Here is a 23,943-nt window from a genome sequence, read left to right as displayed (position 1 = left end):
TTCATGCTTTTTTAGCTTGTTATTTAGTTCAGTTTCACTGACTTGAAACTGTATGTGTTCAGCTTTGTTAATTTGAAAAATAAATACTGTGTGATATACTAAAATGCGAGATAATCAGAGGAAAATATATTTACGTAAAAAATTCTGCAACAACGATCTTCCAATTTATTTAGTTCAAACCAGCCATGAGGACCTTATGTCTGTATAGTGTGTACTGATAAATGTGTGAACAAAATAAGTTACTTTGATCGTTTAACGAGCTTAAGTTAAACATTTTATGGTGTGTATATGCGGATTAGTAATTGTTCTCGGTGAGTAACTAAAAATACGGCGATCTGTTGAAAGAACAGGGACATATTGTACTTTGAAACTAACTAGTGGACAATGGCCGCGACCAGTTCGGAAAATTTGAATTCTATTTACGAAATAAGTGAGGAAGCGTGGAATAAACCATGTTCCTGTAACAAAACAGCAAGAAAAGGCGTGTGTTGTGTAAAGTGTAACAGGAAATTCCATTACTCGTGTGTAAATTCAACGAATCGAGTGAAAAGCTGGAAATGCAGTGATTGTTTTCGTACTGACGGTGACGATATGGACGAAAGCAAAACAGACCCGTTAAAAACGTGTGTGTGCGAAAAGTTACAGAATGAACTCAGAATAGTAAGAAAGGAACTTAAGTATTCGAAAACAATTATATGTTTGCTAACAAACGAACTACAGAAGCGAGAATCAGGCAAGATAGAAATGTGCAAAAACTACAGATTTGATGCACCCAACATAAATCACGATTCACAACACAGTGTGCATACCACAACACAGAACGCAGTTCAAAAAGTTCAAGAAAACAGCATAAGTAGCAAGAAACATTCGTACAACAGACACAGCACTAACACAAAAAGTTCACCTAAACACAAAAAAAGAATAACAGTGTTTGCAGACAGCCATGGCCGATCAGTTGCAGCTAACTTAATGCATCAAAGTCATAATAATTTCGTAATCCAAGGAAATGTTATACCAGGTGGACCATTAACTTTAATACTTGAAAGCTGTAACAACTTACAAGATCTCACAATGAATGACACAGTTATAATCTGGGGTGGCACAAATGATGTAGCCAAAAACGAAGCAGACAAGGCATTAAATGCTATAACATCACTATTAATTAAGCTTCAGCACACAAATGTAATCATAGTAGGGATACCCCATAGATATGATCTTGAAAGCTGGTCTTGTGTGAACGATGAAACCAGGCGAACAAATAGGAAAATAGCCAAAATAGTGAAATCTTTCCAAAACACTCAGTTTGTAACAGTTCCTGAGAACAGAGAATGGTACACTTCTCACGGACTACACCTAAATGCTAAGGGCAAGGAAGAAATGGCCAGAACTCTACTTGCAGCCATCTCTCCAAAAAATCAACTAAAGCCTGCAATATCACTTGAGTGGAAGGATCCAGATGGAACTGAGCAAATAATACCACAGCAAGAAAAAATTACAGTACCAGAAATCAACCACAATGTTGTCAAGAGGACAGTAACGAACAATGGAGTAGGAAGATCAGTTTGCAGGAACAGGATATTCAAAAGTCCAGAAACACATTGTGCTCCTAGAAGATCCTCAAGACCAATAAAACCCAGAGTTCAAAGTGACATGTTTTTGTGGGAAAGTAAAGCAACTAACATATTCCCAGGACTGGGTAAAAACAACTGGCCAAGCCAGCTAGTTAAAACAACAGAAGCTGTTGCATCAACGGCAGACTCTTCAGCATCACTTACTCAATCAAATGTGGTGGAGTATACAACTCCAGTTACTGCAACACCAGGCAGCTCGGCACCTCCTCGGACTGTACGGAGCAAGAAGACACCTCAGCAGCTACCTTGACAACTAGACAGACAGAAGCCAGGTTGGGTAGTAGATCAAGAAACGCAAGATCGCCAAAGAACAGGAACACTTTTAGTGCCTGGATCCAGAACTTATGTAAGTGAACCAACTCAGTGCATTTTAAAGGAAGATAATCAGAGTGACCAGTTAAAAATACCACTAAGGCTCATGCACCTAAACATACAGTACCTTAGAAATAAGCTTAATATATTACAGGTTTTTGTAAGTGAACAGTCACCTCATATAGTAGTGTTAACTGAGCATGGATTAAAATCTGATGAAATTATTTACTGTAAACTAGAGGGCTACTCCTTAGCAAATAGTTATTGTAGACAGCAACATAAGGGTGGTGGTGTGGCAGTTTACATTAGAGAGAATCTCGAGTACAAGAAAATAAACTATCTAGACCAGTATAACAAAGAAGGCTTGATTGAAGTGACAGGCATTGAAGTCCACACCAAAGAGTGTAGAGAGGTTATGAGAAAACATAAAGTTATTGGGATTTACCATCCACCAAAGGCTGATGTAGTTAGCTTCATAGACATATTTAGTAGAGTAGTGGGACGTTGTGGTCCCAGGGACCTAACTATACTTGGTGATCTGAATATTGAGGCAAAATCTTCCAGTTTGTGTAATATGAGGCTAATAGATACTCTTAACTCATATAATCTCGTAAATGTAGTAAACAGTGATACCAGGGTAACAAAGTCCACATCTAGCAGAATTGATTATGTTATACTATGTAAACATATTAAAGACAGTGTTAGGTGCTGGAATATGGATTTTCACTACTCTGACCACAAATGCCAGCTTGTAGAGTATGTAAACACAAGCATCCCAAAAATGACAAAAGTTATCGAAAATAAAAGAATCCTAAAAGAGGGTAACATCCTTGCCTTAAGAAATAAATTAGCTATAGAGGACTGGGATCTGGTTTACCAGACTGAAGGATCTGAAAACAAATGGGCCAAATTCTATGATACTATGCTAAGACACTTTGACAGATGCTGCCCTGTTAAGAAAATACAAAGAGTGTTCACCCATAACCAAAGTGCAAAAACCAACAGACTGATACTTCCAGCAAATATGATAAAACTCAGGCAAAACATCCAGGACCTGGATGTGTTACACAAGTCAACAAACCTGCAGGTTTTTAAGGCCAAGTACAACGAAGCCAAGAAAATCTTTAAGAAAGAGCTTTCAAATCTAAGAAAACAGATATACAGCAGTGAAATAGCTCAATCAGACAATATACCCAAGACCTCATGGAGAATTGTAAATCAATTTCGCAAAGCCACACCGAAGCCAGAAACTGAATTTTTAATTATAAGACATGAAGGAAACACAATTAAAGATCCTAATAAAGTCTGCAATGTTTTCAATAAATACTTTATATCTGCAGCTGTTAGTCCAATTAATAACACAGTTGTGAGTAGTGAGGTAAAGCTCTGCCCATTTGAAGAGCCGCCTTTTGAATTCAAACAAGTAAGTGAAAAAGAAATAGGCAGGATAATAAATAACCTAAAGAATAAGTTCTCAACTGGATGGGATGGTTTGAGTAGTATCGTGATTAAAAAGTGTAATAAGGAATTAGTTAAAATAATCACCCACCTGGTAAACTGCAGTATCAGAGAACATACATTTCCAAATGTATTGAAATGGAGCACAGTTAAACCAGTGCATAAAAAAGGATCCAAGGAAGAGGTTTCAAATTTCAGGCCCATATCATTAATACCTGTCTTCAGCAAAGTATTTGAAGTTGTGCTGCTGACACAACTTAGTGACTATTTCTTGAAAAATAAGTTCCTAACAGAGACACAACACGGATTCCGAAAAGATCATAGTACTATGACAGCAATTACGGAATTTCTTCACAAAACGTATGGTGCCCTTGATCAAGGAATGCAAACAGCTGGCATATTTCTAGACCTTACTAAAGCCTTTGACTCGGTAAACCATGAGTTACTTTTAAGTAAACTTGAGTCATACAATGTAAATGCCGCATCCATGCAATTGCTGGCTACATATTTATTTAACCGCATGCAGTGTACAATGCTGACTTACAAAATCAATAATCAGATCATTAATTTTCAGTCCAAATATGAGACAGTCACACAAGGTGTACCCCAGGGCTCAATTTTGGGCCCTTTCCTTTTCCTAGTGTACATAAATGATATAGAGCAACCTCTCAACTCCCAATTGGTAACCTATGCAGACGATACCTCACTGTTATTTCTTGGTAAACAAAATGATGAGTTAACGTTGGTAGCCACTGAGGGACTACAGCAAATAACTACTTATTTCCAAGATCAAGGTTTGAAAGTTAATATCAGTAAATCTCAGTTATTGCCATTTAAACTTACAAACTCACACCAAACCTCTATCAGTAACATAGGTGGAATTGAAGTAGTGGACACAGAAGGCTGCAGATTTCTAGGTATTCACCTAGATGAAAATCTAAGATGGGTAAACCATATCAAATTTTTATGCAATAAAATCAGCAGTTCATTACATCTAATCAGCCAGTTATCAAAGGTAGTTCCACATCAGACATTAAAAACAATTTATTATGGAACCATTTTTCCACAGATTAATTACGGGATAGAGATATGGGGTTGTGCTGCCGACATACATATGAACAGAATATTAACCCTACAGAAAAGAGCAATCAGAATTATCCATGGATTAGGGTATAGAGATTCATGCAGGGAAATCTTTGTCCATCATAAATACCTAACAGTCTACTCACTGTATCTTTACAAATTAATTATATTTTTTGTGACACATCAAAACAAAGAAACAAAGTGCTCTGATATGCATGCCTATAATACAAGAAATAAAGACTGCTACTACAGACAAAGAACAAAATTAAAAACAACAGACCATAGTCCATGCATTAGTGGTCAAATATGGTACAACAGATTACCGAGCTCTATAAGGTGCCACAAAGGGAACTTATTCAAAGTGAAACTGAAACATTTCTTGATTGACAAATGTTTATACTCTTTAAGTGAATATTAATATTAAACTAAAATAAGTTATTGTGTATATATATATATATTGTACTAAACTTGTAAAAAAATGCTATGACGTTTGCAAAAGACACCAGTTGGTGTCTCCATGCAAAAAAAATACAATAAATAAATAAAAAAAAATAAATAAAATAAATGATTGTCCTGTATGACAACAAGATTTCATAATAAATAACTTCTCACAATATGGTATGATCTTGAGATTCACTCCTTTTTGTGAAGTATTTTTCAGTGATCACATTGCAGTGTCCCATAATTTCTTGTGCACCTAGCTACCATAGAAAATCCATCACACATACCAAAAGAAAAATTAATCAAATAAACTAATATATTACAAGAGAGAAATGCTGGCCAGCATTTACTTTCATGATATGAAGTGTATTGTATTGCCAATAGACACATACAAAAGTAAAAGTGATACATTTCCTAGCTTTTGGAACTAATAGTTTCTTCCTTTGAGGGGAGAGATGTATAGGTTGGGGAAATATGAAAGGAAGGGCAGTCTACTATAACAACCACTTCAATAACTTCTATACAGTGACACTTCCACTGAATGGACTTCTGTCATTATTCTCAATAAAGTGTCACAGAAGGGCATGTTCACTTTACTAAAATACAGTTTTTTACTTAGATGATTGCCTTGAAGTTAGTCTCATTGTCTTCTTTTCAGGTTATGACTTCACTCTCCAGATTTGGCTGTACAAAGAAATATACTATAACCAGGTTTGTTAAGTTGGCAATTTTTTAAATTCACATAAAACAATTTTCTCATTGAAATTTCTGTAGTCATAAATTCATACGCAGCTGATTCACAAGATATGTCTCATGTAAGATTCCACAAGATTAACATTTCTGCAACTAAACATTACTACTTTTTACATCTGTCTTTCCAACAGTCTGTCATACAACCACTCTTCTCACCAAGGGCCAACAAGAAGTGGTCCAAAGCTTACATTTGAGGCAAAGAGGTTTAAATGACTTAAATCATAGTGAAAGACATTGTTTTGGTCAATTGATACATAGTTAGTGAAACTTAGTAAAAATAAATTTACAAATTTTTTCTTATTAAAACAATCATCCTAATTACATATAATAATAGTTCTGCATGAATGATACATTTTGTTTAACATAGTTTTATATGAACTTTTGATCTTATAAATGGTATTTGTGGTTTCAGAAAGTTTCTCGTGTTTGATTATATCACAAAACTCAGAATCAAGGATGAAAAAGAGTCCACCTGTAGCAAGGGTGAGGGTAGGGTTCTGTGAGACATTATTTTCCAATATGATTTCTTCCTTTTCCTGATCAGTGCATTCTTGATGTTTTAATTATGTTAATCTCAAACATGGCAGTTATTTCATCCTGTAAATTGTTTGTTTCTTATTGCATGCAATGTTGATAGATTTATCTTTTTATTTACAATTTTGCTCTTTACCCTGTCTGTTCAGTTCAAATGAAAATAGTTTTTTACAGACTCAAAAGTCTATATAAATTTTTTGTGTTAACTTTAACCTTATTGTAAGAATCTATAATAGTGGGCACAAAAATATTATCTTCTCTTGACACAATTAATATCTTTAATATTTCAGCTTAGTGAAGTGTTCAGTATTGATAGCTGTGAGCTAGAAATTGTGGAAATTACATCAAACTTTTTATTTATATTTTACAGTGATAAACCAGGTTCTTACACAAATGTTAAGAGAATAATGAATGAGCTTGGTCTTCCACATGCAACTGAACAAGATTTTATAGACTTCAGACATATGTGTGAAGCTGTTTCTACAAGAGCTGGTGTCATGGTCTCTGCTTCAATGGCTACATTACTTAATAAAATGGGTTTTGAACAAGCAACTATTGGCATTGATGGTTCACTCTATCGATTTCACCCTGGGTTTGCAGACCTAATGACAAGAAAAATTTCACAATTAGTGAAGCCAGGGATTAAAGTAAGTACAGCCAATGTTACACACACACACACACCAAAAAAAGTTTTGCATCACCTCGGTTCCGAGAGTTCTGGAACCTGTACAGAAAATTGGAATAGAAATCAGCATAAACATCATTTCTGCCATTTTTATTGCTCATGAAAACCACACATTGGATGTTGTACCACCATACAGCAAGACCTTCAGAGGTGCTGGTCCAGATTTCTGTACACACCTCTAATACCCAGCAGCACGTCCTCTTGCATTGATGCATGCCTGTATTCATCGTGGCATACTATCCACAAGTTCATCAAGGCACTGATGGTCCAGATTGTCCCACTCCTCAACGGCGATTCAATGTAGATCCCTCAGAGTGGTTGGTGGGTCACATCGTCCATATACAGCCCTTTTCAATCTATCCAAGGCATGTCTGGAGAACATGCTGACCACTCTAGTCGAGCAGTGTCATTATCCTGAAGGAAGTCATTCACAAGATGTGCACTATGGAGGCGCAAATTGTTGTCCATGAAGACTAATGCCTCGCCAATATGCTGCCGATATGGTTGTACTATCGGTCGGAGGATGGCATTCACGTATCGTACAGCCATTATGGTGCCTTCCGTGACCACTAGCGGCGTACATTGGCTCCACATAATGCCACCCTAAAACAGCAAGGAACCTCCACCTTGCTGCATTCTCTGGACAGTGTGTCTAAGGCATTCAGCCTGAGGGGGTTGCCTCCAAACACATCTCTGATGATTGTCTAGTTGAAGGCATATGCAACACTCATCAGCAAAGAGAATGTGATGCCAATACTGAGAAGTCCATTCGGCATGTTGTTGGGCCCATTTTTACCATGCTGCATGGTGTCGTGGTTGCAAAGATGGACCTTGCCATCAATGTTGGGTGCGAAGCTCCGCATCATGCAGTCTGTTGTGCACAGTTTGAGTCATAACATGACGTCCTGTGGCTGCGCGAAAAGTGTTATTCAACATGGTGGCGTTGCTGTTAGGGTTCTTCCGAGCCATAATCCCTAGGTAGTGGTCATCCACTGTAGTAGTAGCCCTTTGGCGGCCTGAGCGAGGCATCTCCCTGTATTTCCTCCATGTCTGAACTACATCACTTTGGTTCATTCTGATATGCCTGCACACTTCCCTTGTTGAGAGCCCTTCCTGGCACAAAGTAACAATGCAGATGCAATCAAACCACAATATTGACCGTCTAGGCATGGTTGTACTAAAGACAACATGAGCCGTGTACCTCCTTCCTGGTGGAATCACTGGAACTGATTGGCTGTCGGACCCCCTCCATCTAATAAGCGCTGCTCATGCATGGTTGTTTACATTTTGGGTGGGTTTAGTGACATCTCTGAACACTCAAAGGGACTGTGTCTGTGATACAATATCCACAGTCAACATCTGTCTTCAGGAGTTCTGGGAACCGGGTTGATGCAAAACATTTTTGATGTGTGTATATTCAGTGAGAAGTATCCATTAACTGAAAAATTCAGTTTAATTCACTCGCAAGTCATGCTTCATCATAAGACATGTCATCAGATTTAGTGATGTGTTTTATGTTCTATGATCCATAGCTAGTAGGCCATATCACTGAATTTTTCTGTTAAATTCAAAATGGTTGTCAGGTTACAAACCACTTTCAGTGGGGGAGCAGGTTTTTTAAGTGACCCTACTGCATATGGAATATGATTGGTGAGGTTGGCCCCAACCGTTTTGGGCAGGGAGTAACACAAGGGGTATTCATAAAAAATTTAATTATTATTTAATTTCTTGCAGTGTAGTGTGGTACAATTTAAAGCTTCTGTGGTGTTTCACAAATCATCATTCACCACTATTTGAAAAAAATGGAAAATTTATGGTACTTTCATTGTATTGGAGAGAAGACAGCAAGGCCACTGAAGGAAATCTCTTGACTTGACAATACAGGGTGAGTCAGAAGGAAAGATTCATACTTTGAGGGGGTGATCGTATTAGTTTCTTTCCTCTTAGCCCCCACCCCCCCACCCTCACCAGCCAAAAAAAAAAAAAAAAAAAACCATTAATCGCTACACTACTCTGCACCTTACTCTTTTATCTCTAGTGACACTTAGTAAAGCCTTAAAGGCTGTAATTTTTCCTCCCATCCATTTATTTCCTTCTCCAGAGCAAATATTATTAATACCAGTAGAACAAAGCATGTGCCTTTCCTCCTGAATCAGCCTGTGTACATACGATATGGTTCCATACAGTTATCAGTGACAAAAATACTAGAAAATACAATCTCATTCAAATAGATTACGGGTGGAGAGTTAATAGTGGGCTTAGCAGTGTGACATCAGCCATGCTTGTACCTCCATGATAATTCATGGCTCTTTGCACTAGTATATAAAGTAAGCAAAATAGATTCCAAATTGTCAGAGATCAGTAGAACAATAACCTAATAGGTCTTGGTTTGCTGTATATGAGTCACCAATGCTTCCCAGCATAATACTGTGACAGGTGATGAAAGAAAACTGTAAGCTGAAGAATGAATCACCCATGTAACTCAAGTGTCTATTTTTAATTGAAATATATCAAAACTTAATTGTGTTGATTGAACCAGCTATTATTATTGTTTATAAAAAACATGAACATAAAATACTTGAGCCATAACAAGTAAAACTGACTCTGTGATGCTATGCAGTTGATATGGTAAATAGTTTCATTGGGGAGAACGTAGTTATATGAGAAATGGTGAACTAAATGAGATTCTCCTATTGTACTGCTATATAATGATATTTGCACTGGACAGTGAAATAAAAGAACGGGAGGCTATGCTGCGTGGCACTAGAGACAATAAAGGTTAAGGTGAGGAGAATCATAGAGATAAAAGAGATTCTCTTTAAGCTTCAAGCTTCTTAAAAATAGGTGAGAGGAAGGAAATCCTGCTGTTAGATAACAACAATGAAAGAGATATGGATCAGCTCCTGCAGAATGAATTAGATAATAAGTACCAGGTCACAAGCTTAAGCAAGCTAAGTGAGTGTATTACACGTATTAGCTTTGTGAAAGAATTTGTTAAAAGATCATCATGTTGTAATAGTGTGTGGAACAGGAACCATTACTGATGGATATTAAGGTTTCTGTGTTGTTACTGACTTGACAAGAATTGGTTCAACAATAGACCATACCTATTTTGAAGCTGTTTTAACTTGAGGCATTATTATCAGACCCATTGCACAGCACTGTGAGTGGGTTAACAGTGAGGTACATTAATTATTTTGTGAATTACTGAGTCAAAATTGGTTTGGCGGGTAGTGTTTTCCAAGTTATGGCCTATATTTCAGTAGAAGAGTTTAAGGGCAAGTCATCTGGACTGATAGCAGTAGTATTTAATTGTGTCTATGTGTACTCTGTTTGATCTGAAGAAGGATCCATCTGAAAGCTAATAATGTTATCAATATTTTTTATGTGCTAATTGTCCACGCAGTCTTTCAGCAGTATGTTGAGTTGTTACATTTACCCCTTCCATTATTTATATTCTACAAAGTACTATAATTTACCATACTTGTAATACGTTGTTTGCAACATCATTTAACCACTTAAATACAAATTTCTGTTAATGATGTATGGGAAAAGGAGGAACACCTATTTACATTACAAAGATCTGCAAATATAAAAACAATATTCTTAGGTTTTGTCGCATTCACAATTTTGAAAGTCCTTTTACAGAAAAAGAAACTCAATGAAAAGTAAGTGATTATTACAATACAGAAGGCTTCAGTTGGCAATTTAGAGCTATTAACAAAATGATTTGTCATTTCATTAACCTTTTTTAACTCATAAAACTAACGTTAAAAATAGAAGAAATTTTTCAACCATAGGCAGTATGACCCCCCCATGAACCATGGACCTTTCTGTTGGTGAGGAGGCTTGTGTGCCTCAGTAATACAGATATCCGTACCATAGGTGCAAACACAACGGAGGGGTATCTGTTGAGAGGCCAGACAAATGTGTGTTTTCTGAAGAGGGGCAGCAGGCTTTTCAGTAGTTGCAGGGGCAACAGTCTGGATGATTGACTGGTCTGGCCTTGTAACAGTAACCAAAACAACCTTACTGTGCTGCTACTGCGAATGGCTGAAAGCAAGGGGAAACTACAGCCGTAATTTTTCCCGAGGGCATGCAGCTTTACTGTATGGTTAAATGATGATGGCGTCCTCTTGGGTAAAATATTCCGGAGGTAAAATAGTCCCCCATTCGGATCTCTGGGCGGGGACTACCCAGGAGGACGTCGTTATCAGGAGAAAGAAAACTGGCATTCTACGGATCGGAGTGTGGAATGTCAGATTCCTTAATCGGGCAGGCAGGTTAGAAAATTTAAAAAGGGAAATGGCTAAGTTAAAGTTAGATATAGTGGGAATTAGTGAAGTTCGGTGGCAGGAGAAACAAGACTTTTGGTCAGGTGAATACAGGGTTATAAATAAAAAATCAAATAGGGGTAATGCAGGAGTAGGTTTAATAATGAATAAAAAAGTAGGAGTGCAGGTAAGCTACTACAAACAGCATAGTGAATGCATTATTGTGGCCAAGATAGACACGAAGCCCACACCTACCACAGTACTACAAGTTTATATGCCAACTAGCTCCACAGATGATGAAGAAATTGATGAAATGGATGATGAGATAAAAGAAATTATTCAGGTAGTGAAGGGAGACAAAAATTTAATAGTCATGGGTGACTGGAATTTGAGAGTAGGAAAAGGAAGAGAAGGAAACATAGTAGGTGAATATGGATTGGGGGGAAGAAATGAATGACGAAGCTGCCTGGTGGAATTTTGCACAGAGCATAACTTAATCATAACTAGTAGTTAGTTCAAGAATCATGAAAGAAGCCTGGAGATACTAAAAGGTATCAGATAGATTATATGATGGTAAGACAGAGATTTAGGAACCAGGTTTTAAACTGTAAGACATTTCCAAGGGCAGATGTGGACTCTGACCACAATCTATTGGTAATGAACTGTAGATTAAAACTGAAGAAACTGCAAAAAGGTGGGAATTTAAGAAGACAGGACCTTGATAAACTGACTAAACCAGAAGTTGTAGAGAGTTTCAGGGAGAGCGTAAGGGAACAATTGACAGGAATGGGGAAAAGAAATACAGTAGAAGAAGAATGGGTAGCTCTGAGGGATGAAGTAGCGAAAGCAGCAGACGTTCAAGTAGGTAAAAAGACGAGGGCTGGTAGAAATCCTTGGGTAACAGAAGAAATATTGAATGTAATTGATGAAAAGATAAAATATAAAAATGAGTAAATGATGCAGGCAAAAAGGAATACAAACATCTCAAAATGAGATCAACAGGAAGTGCAAAATGACTAAGCAGGGATGGCTAGAGGACAAATGTAAGGATGTAGAGGCTTATCTCGCTAGGGGTAAGATAGATACTGACTACAGGAATATTAAAGAGACCTTTGGAGAAAACAGAACCACTTGTATGAATATCAAGAGCTCAGACGGAAATCCAGTTCTAAGCAAAGAAGGGAAAGCAGAAAGGTGGAAGGAGTATATAGAGGGTCTATACAAGGGCGATGTACTTGAGGACAATATTATGGAAATAGAACAGGATGTAGATGAAGATGAAATGGGAGATACGATACTGCGTGAAGAGTTTGACAGAGCACTGAAAGACCTGAGTCGAAACAAGGCCCCGGGAGTAGACAACATTCCATTAGAACTACTGACGGCCTTGGGAGAGCCAGTCATGACAAAACTCTACTATCTGGTGAGCAAGATGTATGAGACAGGCGAAATACCCTCAGACTTCCAGAAGAATATAATAATTCCAATCCCAAAGAAAGCAGGTGTTGACAGATGTGAAAATTACAGAACTATCAGTTTAATAAGTCACAGCTGCAACATACTAACGCGAATTCTTTACAGACGAATGGAAAAACTGGTAGAAGTTCACCTCAGGGAAGATCAGTTTGGATTCCATAGAAATGTTGGAACACGTGAGGCAATACTGACCTTACGCCTTATCTTAGAAGAAAGATTAAGGAAAGATAAACCTACGTTTCTAGCATTTGTAGACTTAGAGAAAGCTTTTGACAATGTTGACTGGAACACTCTCTTTCAAATTCTAAAGGTGGCAGGGGTAAAATACAGGGAGCGAAAGGCTATTTACAATTTGTACAGAAACCAGATGGCAGTTATAAGAGTCGAGGTGCATGAAAGGGAAGCAGTGGTTGGGAAGGGAGTGAGACAGGGTTGTAGCCTCTCCCCGATGTTATTCAATCTGTATATTGAGCAAGCAGTGAAGGAAATAAAAGAAAAATTCGAAGTAGGTATTAAAATCCATGGAGAAGAAATAAATACTTTGAGGTTCGCCGATGACATTGTAATTCTGTCAGAGACAGCAAATGACTTAGAAGAGTGGTTGAACGGAATGGATAGTGTCTTGAAAGGAAGATATAAGATGAACCTCAACAAAAGCAAAATGAGGATAATGGAATGTAGTCGAATTAAGTCAGGTGATTCTGAGGGAATGAGATTAGGAAATGAGACGCTTAAAGTAGTAAATGAGTTTTGCTATTTGGGGAGCAAAATAACTGATGATGGTCGAAGTAGAGAGGATATAAAATGTAGACTGGCAATGGCAAGGAAAGCATTTCTGAAGAAGAGAAATTTATTAACATCAAGTATTGATTTAAGTGTCAGGAAGTCGTTTCTGAAAGTATTTGTATGGAGTGTAGCCATGTATGGAAGTGAAACATGGACGATAAATAGTTTAGAGAAGAAGAGAATAGAAGCTTTCGAAATTTGGTGCTACAGAAGAATGCTGAAGATTAGATAGGTAGATCACATAACTAATGAGGAGGTATTGAACAGAATTGGAGAGAAGAGAAATTTGTGGCACAACTTGACTAAAAGAAGGGATCGGTTGGTAGGGCATATTGTGAGGCATCAAGGGATCACCAATTTAGTATTGGAGGGCAGCGTGGAGGGTAAAAATTGTAGAGGGAGACCAAGAGATGTATTCACTAAACAGATTCAGAAGGATGTAGGTTGCAGTAGGTACTGGGAGATGAAGAACATCGTACAGGATAGAGTAGCATGGAGAGCTGCATCAAAGCAGTCTCTGGACTGAAGACCACAACAACAACAACAGGGAATATGATGATTGTGCTGCTTAGATGCTAGGTGCCCATTAGTGTGTCATTATATAATGAAAGTTGAGCCTATCATGTCTAGTTTATACTCCTAGATTTATTTTTGTTGTGGGTCAACTCATTGTTCAACAGCAATGTTTGTCACTACGCTGATGGCTGGAATGTCATCCTTTCTAGGATATTCATTCAAGGAATTGTCCAAAACACTATTTGCCTCCTTGTGTTTACAAATCAGTTGCATGACACTTAACCATATGCTGATACTGGGTACCTGTTAAGACCACTGTTGCACCAGTGAACAGCTGGACTGCTGCTATAGTAGCTCAGCCATGCATAGATGCTGCCCTCAGCTTATTCTACTTTGCTTGTCAACCACTGATGGAAGACCATAGTACTGGTCTTGTTTCCTGGTCCCAGGACAAGAAGTTGGTATTCTATGTAAACACTCATTTCTTTGGCATGGCAAATTATATACTTAATGAACTGATTTATCCTTTTGAGTATGATACCCCAGTGGAAAATTTCACAAAGATCTGTAGGCTGTCAATCACAAATAGAATTGTTATTGAAAAGAGTGATTTCACCACTGTGATTTTAAAAGAGAGACTTATTACTCCTTTGTGAGTTGCAGTCAACATAGATTTAGTGGATAGATCTATCAGGATAAAAGGTATGAAATGATATCCTTGACCAGAGTGCACCCTCTTAAACATGTAATTTAGCATCCTTTGTCCTAGCCACTCAGCTGTCAAGCTACTGTGGAAACTGTGATCTGTACAGAATGCAAATGCAAAAATAATTTCTCATTTATTAGTAGAGTAATCTGCAATTGTGACATGCTCCAGTTGTGTTCTGTTTTCACCCCATTTGTAGGTAATGATGTGGGGCAATAACAGTGGAGCAGTGAGAGATGACAGACATGTGGGTAGGGGCTTATATAGACTCCTTGGGCCTACATTCCTGCTACACTGTATTTTCCCACATTTCATAATGTGTCCCAAATCTGCTCATAGGGGTGGCAATCCCTTACAGCAAAAGTAATACTTAATTTTCCATGAAAATCATACAGTAAAAATATGAACTAGATTGCACTATTGCTGGATAAAAAGTGGCCTTGTCCTTAACAGGGGATGTCATAGCAGTACCTTTTTATACATTCACCTGGAGACTCCAACAAAGCTAAACTTTCTTAAATTAACATCCTTGTTCCTATGTCTAGATCTGCATACAATCTCTTATATTGTACAAACCACTGTGAAGTTCATTTAAGAGCATGGTACCATCTGTCTTAAGGATTTCTTCCTATTCCAGTCACATATAGAACCTGTGTGCATGCTGAAATTAGTTAATTTTGTCTTCATTATCTCTACACCTACATCCACACTCTACAAACCACTGAGAAGTGCATGGCACATTGCAGCACCACTTATTATGGTTTCTTCTTGTTATATTCATGTATAGACTGTAGGAAGAATGATGCCTCTGTATGTGCTGTAATTAATCTAATCATGTCCTCATGACCCTTATGTGAGTGGTAAGTAGGGAGGGTTGTAGTATATTCTAGAGTCATCATTTAAATCTGGTTCTTGAAACTTTGTAAGTAGGCTTTCTCAGGAAAGTTTACACTTATCTTCAAGGGTCTGCCAGTTGAGGTTCTTCAGTAAATCCATGATGCCCTCCTGTAGAACAAACTACAACTACATGTGCCATCTATCTTTGTATCCATTCAATATACTCTTTTAGTCCAGTTTGGTATAAGTCCCACACATATGAGCAGTATTCTAAGATGGAACCCAGAAATGGTTTGTAACCAGTCAGCTTTGTAGACTGGCTGCATTTCCCTAGTATCCTATCAATGAACTGAAGTCAGCCACCTGCCTTACCTGTGACTGAGCCTATACGATCATTCTATTTCATGTCCTTAAAAATTTTTACACCCAGGTTGACTCAGATTCAGATTCTTAATTGGTCATTCAGCATTATACCATGCAATAGCCTTCATCAGTTCACTTAACCTATTAATTTTACAAAATAAATTTTTACATATTTAAGTTGATATTAGGCCTTTCTAAAACTTCTTCTAATGAATAGAATGGATTAGTTAACAAGAAGTTATGTACTTTTCTTTAAATAATTTGTCAGGCTTGATTGACGTATTCTTAGACAATTTGTTATATATTTTAATTGCCATGTTCTTATGACTATCGTTAGTTTTACCTAATTTCTTTTGTGGCAACAACAGATAAGTATAGGTTCTTGTATAGTAGTCATGCCTTTGATTCATTACAGAGTATTAACCCATGCCTTAAAACAGATCAAAAAAAGGCAAAGTACAGGGTGTTTCAAAAATGGCCGGTATATTTGAAACGGCAATAAAAACTAAACGAGCAGCGATAGAAATACACCGTTTGTTGCAATATGCTTGGGACAACAGTACATTTTCAGGCGGACAAACTTTCGAAATTACAGTAGTTACAATTTTCAACAACAGATGGCGCTGCAAGTGATGTGAAAGATATAGAAGACAACGCAGTCTGTGGGTGCGCCATTCTGTACGTCGTCTTTCTGCTGTAAGCATGTGCTGTTCACAACGTGCAAGTGTGCTGTAGACAACATGGTTTATTCCTTAGAACAGAGGATTTTTCTGGTGTTGGAATTCCACCGCCTAGAACACAGTGTTGTTGCAACAAGACGAAGTTTTCAACGGAGGTTTAATGTAACCAAAGGACTGAAAAGCGATACAATAAAGGATCTGTTTGAAAAATTTCGACGGACTGGGAACGTGACGGATGAACGTGCTGGAAAGGTAGGGCAACCGCGTACGGCAACCACAGAGGGCAACGCACAGCTAGTGCAGCAGGTGATCCAACAGCGGCCTCGGGTTTCCGTTCGCCGTGTTGCAGCTGCGGTCCAAATGACGCCAACGTTCACGTAACGTCTCATGCGCCAGAGTTTACACCTCTATCCATACAAAATTCAAACGTGGCAACCCCTCAGTGCCGCTACCATTGCTGCACGAGAGACATTCGCTAACGATATAGTGCACAGGATTGATGACGGCGATATGCATGTGGGCAGCATTTGGTTTACTGACGAAGCTTATTTTTACCTGGACGGCTTCGTCAATAAACAGAACTGGCGCATATGGGGAACCGAAAAGCCCCATGTTGCAGTCCCATCGTCCCTGCATCCTCAAAAAGTACTGGTCTGGGCCGCCATGTCTTCCAAAGGAATCATTGGGCCATTTTTCAGATCCAAAACGATTACTGCATCACGATATCTGGACATTCTTCGTGAATTTGTGGCGGTACAAACTGCCTTAGACGACACTGCGAACACCTCGTGGTTTATGCAAGATGGTGCCCGGCCACATCGCACGGCCGATGTCCTTAATTTCCTGAATGAATATTTCGATGATCGTGTGATTGCTTTGGGCTATCCGAAACATACAGGAGGCGGCGTGGATTGGCCTCCCTATTCGCCAGACATGAACCCCTGTGACTTCTTTCTGTGGGGACACTTGAAAGACCAGGTGTACCGCCAGAATCCAGAAACAATTGAACAGCTGAAGCAGTACATCTCATCTGTATGTGAAGCCATTCCGCCAGACACGTTGTCAAAGGTTTCGGGTAATTTCATTCAGAGACTACGCCATATTATTGCTACGCATGGTGGATATGTGGAAAATATCGTACTATAGAGTTTCCCAGACCGCAGCACCATCTGTTGTTGAAAATTGTAACTACTGTAATTTCGAAAGTTTGTCTGCCTGAAAATGTACTGTTGTCCCAAGCATATTGCAACAAACGGTGTATTTCTATCGCTGCTCGTTTAGTTTTTATTGCCGTTTCAAATATACCGGTCATTTTTGAAACACCCTGTACACTGTCCTTATGTACTCAAATGTCGCACAACACATCAGTCTCTTCAACAGATATATAACTCTTGACAACCTAACCGCTATGTGATCAACATGAGAGTTCCATATTAGACTGATGTCAATACCTAAAAACTTTGCCTTTTGTTTCTCTATTTTTTTAGTCTTTGACAGACTGAACCACATATTCTGGGTCTTTTCCTCATTTAATAGAGGACCATTTGCATTAAACCATGATGTTGCATTTTCTTTTGCCAATTTCATACCACTTACCACATTATCAAATACATGGTTTACAGATAGAAATGTTGTGTCATCTGCATACATATATGTCTTTACATCTATATTTCCTGGAAGTCATATATGTGTACAAGGAAGAGAAGTGGTCCCAATTTAGATCCCTGCGGTACTCCATGTTGAATGTTGAGTGTGTCTGACAGATGACTTCCTGAACTCACCACCTGTTTCCTTTTATTGAGGTATGATTTGATGAGCTTTAAACTTTTATCACATATTGCATAGTACTCAAGTTTAGAGAGCAAAAGTGAGTGGTCAATATAGTCAAAGGCTTTGCTCAGATCATATAAGGTTACCTGTGTGTGAGCTTGGTTTTCGAATGCTGCTAAAATGTGTCTGACTAAGAGCTCTATGGCATGTATAGTTGACCTTCGTTTTCTGTAACAAAACTGTGATGCACTTAACAAATCATTTAGTTCTAGGTACTCATACATCTGCTGATATATTATACCTTCAAAGACTTTTCCTAGTACTGGAATTAGTGAAATTGGTCTGTAGTTTGCAGGATCTGATTTGATACCCTTCTTAAAGACTGGAGTCACCTTGGATAGTTTGAGAGGATCAAGAAAAACCCCTTCTATGAGGCACAGGTTTATAGAATATGTTAATGGTGTTGCAACGTAATGTATGATTTCTTTCAATAGATTGTTTGACTTATTAAAAATATCTGTACTGTATGATTTTTTCATTTCTTTGACTATTTTAAGAACTACATGTTGGCCTACCTCTTTAAAGTGTTTCAATGATGATCTGGCCCTATTATGATTTAGGTTTGCACTCTTAAGATAATATATATATGTTACATTGGGTTTACTGATCAACTTTTTGATATCATCAGCACAGCTTACAAAATATTTGTTGAATGTATCTGTTGGTATTGGGACTGTCTTGTCAAAGTTTCTGACTTCACCTTTAACAGTGTTAATTACTGACCAAGCTGTTTTGCATTGGTTTTTACTATTTTTTATGAAATTTGTGTTGTATCTTCGTTTCGCCAATTGTAACGCTTTCTTATACAGATTCATGGTAGTTTTTTCGAGATCCTTAATTTCATTAGAATTATTTACTTTGCCGAGGCACTTCAACAGCAGTAGCTTATTTTTTTAGATTCTCCAGTTCTTTGTTGTACCACAATTTACCCTTTCTTGTTTTGTGATATTTATTTGGAACAAGATAGGCTTTTAAAGTACCTATTAAGTAATTGTAGAATGTTTCATAAACTGTTTGGGCACTGAAATCACAGTTTTGAAATAATTTGTCCCAGTTAGTTATGCTCAGCTGGTGTGTTAGTTTTCTGAGATTGTGTTTTGTTAATATTAAGGTATCAGATTTTGTTAACTTTTGTGCAGCCTTAGTCTCATCCCCTTTTATAAAATGTCTTAATTCTACTGATAACATGGAGTGGTCTGAGAAAACAAATTCCTTTACCTTGGTGGAGTACATATCATGAGCACAGTTGACAAAAGCATTATCCAAGCACACTTTTAGTCTTGTTGGTTCTGAATTTACATGATAAAAGTTGTGTTGCCTTAGCATATTCAGTAACTTATTTACACTGGGTTTGTTACATGTTACACCAAAGCTTGAATTAAAGTCTTCCCCAATTACACTTACATGTTGTTGCCACTTCATTATGTAGCAGAGTACACAGTCTAAATTATCTAAAAAAAGTTTTATCATCTGAGTCAGGGGAATGGTAGATACATACTACGATAAGTTTCATTATATCACATATGATCCCAGTAATTTCAAAGTGTTTCTCTACATGTGCCCAACTCAGATCTAGTGCTCTACACTCTATTTCATTTGAAACATAGATAAAAATACCACCATTATGGTACTGAGATCTGCAAAACTGTTTCCATGTTTATAAGCTTCTGGTACATAGTATTGTATTTGTTCTGGTTTAAGCCAATGTTCAGTTAGACATAAGAAAGAATACTTATTCTGTGGCAATGACTCCTCCAGAATTTCAACTTTACTTTCAAGACCCTGAATGTTTAAAAATAAAATGTTGCTGTGATTTATCTGTGAGTAAGCAGGCTGGTTTTTCACATTTTTATTTTCTCCTTGGCTTGAAACCATAAAAAATTATCACTGAATGACACAGATATATTTTTCCTTTGGCTCCTCCTTAAGCATTGCTGTGTTGCTGCTCCAGTTGTTGTTGGTACTGCTACTGCTGCTGCCGTTCTTGTTGCTGTTGGTTTTGTTGCTGCTTCTGATGATAATGATAGTGCTGCTGTTGTTTCACTTATTTCTGGTGTTTGTTGTTCCACAACTGCTGTGCCTTTTTGTGAATTGTTAACATTTGGGCTGTTCACTTGCATTAATAAAATTTCACATTTGTCTTTGAGAAGTGTAGCTTCATTGACAGCAGATTTCACATTTGAGTCTCCAGGTAAAACACACTTCCTGTCCATGAGAGGTATGACTTTTCTATCACCACACTGCACATTTGGGATTTTATTTACTAGTTCTAAAATGTTTGTTACTATTACATTTTTTTCCAATACATTTAGATGAGAACCATGTGTTGTGTGAAATCTTTTCCCTAAATTGCTGATGTTCACAAATGTTACATTTTGAAACCGCTTGCAAATATTTTGCAGCTCTTTATTTGCAGTTTCAATTTCTTTATGTACACAGGACCATTCTATCAAGTCATAATGGAGTGGCACTGAAAAAACAATAACATTTTTTCCTCTCAGCTCATACAGTTTTCTTTTTAGCGAAATTAAGAGATCTTTTTTTCGTTCCTAGTGACATCATTTGATCCCGCCAGGAAGGTGGAGAAGTCCTTTTTGCTCAGTGAGGAAATATTTTCTTGATTCATTGATGTAGCAGCACTGAATTTTGCTCCTGGTTTTATTGTACAATTAAAATTAAAATTCTGGCTGCTTGTATGCCAAAATTCAGTGGCTATATTTCGTCCTTGGCTGTCGGCATACAGTTCAATTTTACAGGTACTTTCTGTTCCGAGATTACCTGTTTTCTGCCTACCTTTGCAGTAAGTGAAGTCTTGTTTGGCACTACTTATTGTGTCTTTTTTGTTAACACATGTCGATATTGTCTCAGCAGAACAGCTTAACGCTGTAAGAAGTTTTGTGAGCACTTTCACGTATGATCTTTTACTTAACTGCTGCTGAAATATTCCATGTTTTACCTCATTCACAAAGTAGTTTGGTTTTCCACATGGTACACTCGAACTGTTAACAACACTGTCACAATCAGTAGTCGAAAGAGCTTGAAAGTAATTTTCGTTCACTACATTTATGTTTCTTTCACCTCCTTCTGTATCTTGTATTATCTGTTTGCGTCTTTTGTATTTCACTTCCGTCCAGTTTCCTGATATATTCGTACTTTCATGGCATGTTTTTGTCATGTTCCGTTCACTTTTTTCTTCTTTAAGTTTCTTGATATCCGTCTTCAAGGAACTAATAATAAATTGTAAACTAGACACACGTTTGCTGAGCATACCTATTGTGACTCTTTGATAATGTATTCATAGGATACTTTGTTTTTCATCTTGTGAAGTGCACAGTTTTACATTTCTGAACATTTAAAGCAAGTTCCCATGTGCACACTACCTTAAAATCTTACCTAGATCTAGCTGGATATTTGTGCATCGTTTTTCAGACAGTATTTCGTTACAGATAACTGTATCATCTGAGAAAAGTTTGAGGTTACTACTAGTATTTTATGCCAAGTCATCAATATACAATTATACAACATGAACAACCAGTGTTCCAATACACTTCCATGAAGCATGTCCGAAGTCAGCTTCTGCTTCTGTTGATGACACCCCATCCAAGATGATATGCTGCCTCTGCCCTAGCAAGAAATCCAGTTAAAAGTTCTGCTTGATACTCCATATAATTTTACTTCTGCTCATAAACATTGATGTGATTGACTCAGTCTGGGCTGCTACAAGGCATGTTTTTTAAGTAAGTACCGTTTTGCCACACCGCAGCCACAGTGTTGCGATCGGCATTCTGCGCATGAGCACTGGGTACTTACATCTGGTTGTCTAAGCACTGACGCCATTACAGTCTGATTCTTCCTTGTTTATGTTGTGTACTGAGTGTTTAAGATGCCTCCAATAATTGTGAGTCCCCCTGAGTGTGAAGTACGAGCTGTTATAAGATTTCTTAGTGCTAAAGGCCTAAAAGCGATCGATATTCATCGTGAGATCTGTGCAGTTTACGGAGAAAACATTATGAGTGATGGAATGGTAGGAATGGCTGCACAAATGTGCATGATGAACAATGGCATCCTTCAGTTGTTAATGAAAGTTTGGTGCAGGAAGTGGACAATAAGGTGAGAGAAAACAGAAGCTTTATGATTTCCTCCTTGCGGGATGACTTTCCTAATGTTTTTCGTAGTGTTTTGTATGGCATTGTGACCGAGCACTTGAATTACCAAAAATTTTGCACACGTTGGGTACCGAAAATGTTGACAGATGTGCACAAAACCAAATGTTTAGACAGTGCATTGACTTTACTTGAGTGGTACCATAACGACGGTGATGATTTCGTAACTCAAATTGTTATGGGCGATGAAACATGGGTGGCCTACGTCACACCAGAATCAAAGCAACAGTCCTTAGAATGGCAGCATTCAGATTCACCCAGATAAGTGAAGTTTCAGCAAACAATTTCTGCCCGGAAAAACGTGCACATTTTTTTGGGACAGAAAATGAGTATTGCTTGTGGAATTTCTGCCTAATAATGAGACAATCAATGCAGTATCGTTTTGCTGCAAGACAATGCCCGTCCACATGTGGCAAATCAGACCAAAGATCTCATCACATCTTTTCGATGGGAAACTCTAGATCATTCTCCGTACAGCCCTGATCTTGTGCCCAGTGACTACCATCTGTTCCTGCACTTGAAGAAACACCTGGGCGGTCAGTGTCTTCAAGACGATGATGAAGTCGAAACAGTGGTGATGCAGTGGTTAACAAGTCAGGTAGCAGACTTCTATGAGGAGGGTATTCAAAAACTGGTACAACGTTATGACAAGTGTCTCAGTATTACCAGAAATTATGTAGAAAAGTAGATTAAGGTACAGGCTTTCGTGTAAAAATAAAATTATTGAGATATCTTAGCACTTTTTTTTTTAACGGTACTTACTTAAAAAACTCACATCTTATATGGACACTTAAAGTTAGTCAGCAAATATAAGTATGAACAGCCCCACTAAAATGGTTCCCTTCATTAGAATTTGCAATAGACTTGATACAAGAACAACCTTTAGTCTACAAATGACTACTAGATGGAGCTGTTATTATTATTATTATTATTATTTTAAAGGGGCAGATGTGGACTCTGACCACAATCTATTGGTTATGAACTGTAGATTAAAACTGAAGAAATTGCAAAATGGTGGGAATTTAAGGAGATGGGACCTGGATAAACTGACTAAACCAGAGGTTGTACAGAGTTTCAGGGACAGCATAAGGGAATTGACAGGAATGGGGGAAAGAAATACAGTAGAAGACGAATGGGTAGCTCTGAGGGATGAAGTAGTGAAGGCAGCAGAGGATCAAGTAGGTAAAAAGACGAGGGCTAGTAGAAATCCTTTGGTAACAGAAGAAATATTGAATTTAATTGATGAAAGGAGAAAATTTTAAAATGCAGTAAATGAAGCAGGCAAAAAGGAATACAAACATCTCAAAAATGAGATCGACAGGAAGTGCAAAATGGCTAAGCAGGCATGGTTAGAGGACAAATGTAAGGATGTAGAGGCTTATCTCACGAGGGGTAAGATAGATACAGCCTACAGG

At 37.8% G+C, this 23,943-nt stretch overlaps 1 protein-coding gene across 1 annotated transcript in view; it reads left to right on the top strand.

Moving 5' to 3' along the window:
• LOC126260534 (hexokinase type 2-like) overlaps nucleotides 1–23,943 on the top strand; it is a 136,015-nt gene that overhangs the window by 106,260 nt on the left and 5,812 nt on the right. Inside the window, exon 7 of the mRNA XM_049957867.1 lies at nucleotides 6,583–6,859. Coding sequence (XP_049813824.1) covers nucleotides 6,583–6,859 — 277 coding nt within the window. The remainder of the gene's footprint in view (nucleotides 1–6,582; nucleotides 6,860–23,943) is intronic.

The sequence above is a fragment of the Schistocerca nitens genome, chromosome 5 (assembly GCF_023898315.1).
Source record: "Schistocerca nitens isolate TAMUIC-IGC-003100 chromosome 5, iqSchNite1.1, whole genome shotgun sequence".
In the NCBI taxonomy this organism is placed as follows: Eukaryota; Metazoa; Arthropoda; class Insecta; order Orthoptera; family Acrididae; genus Schistocerca; species Schistocerca nitens.
This window is presented reverse-complemented; position numbering and strand designations above follow the sequence as displayed.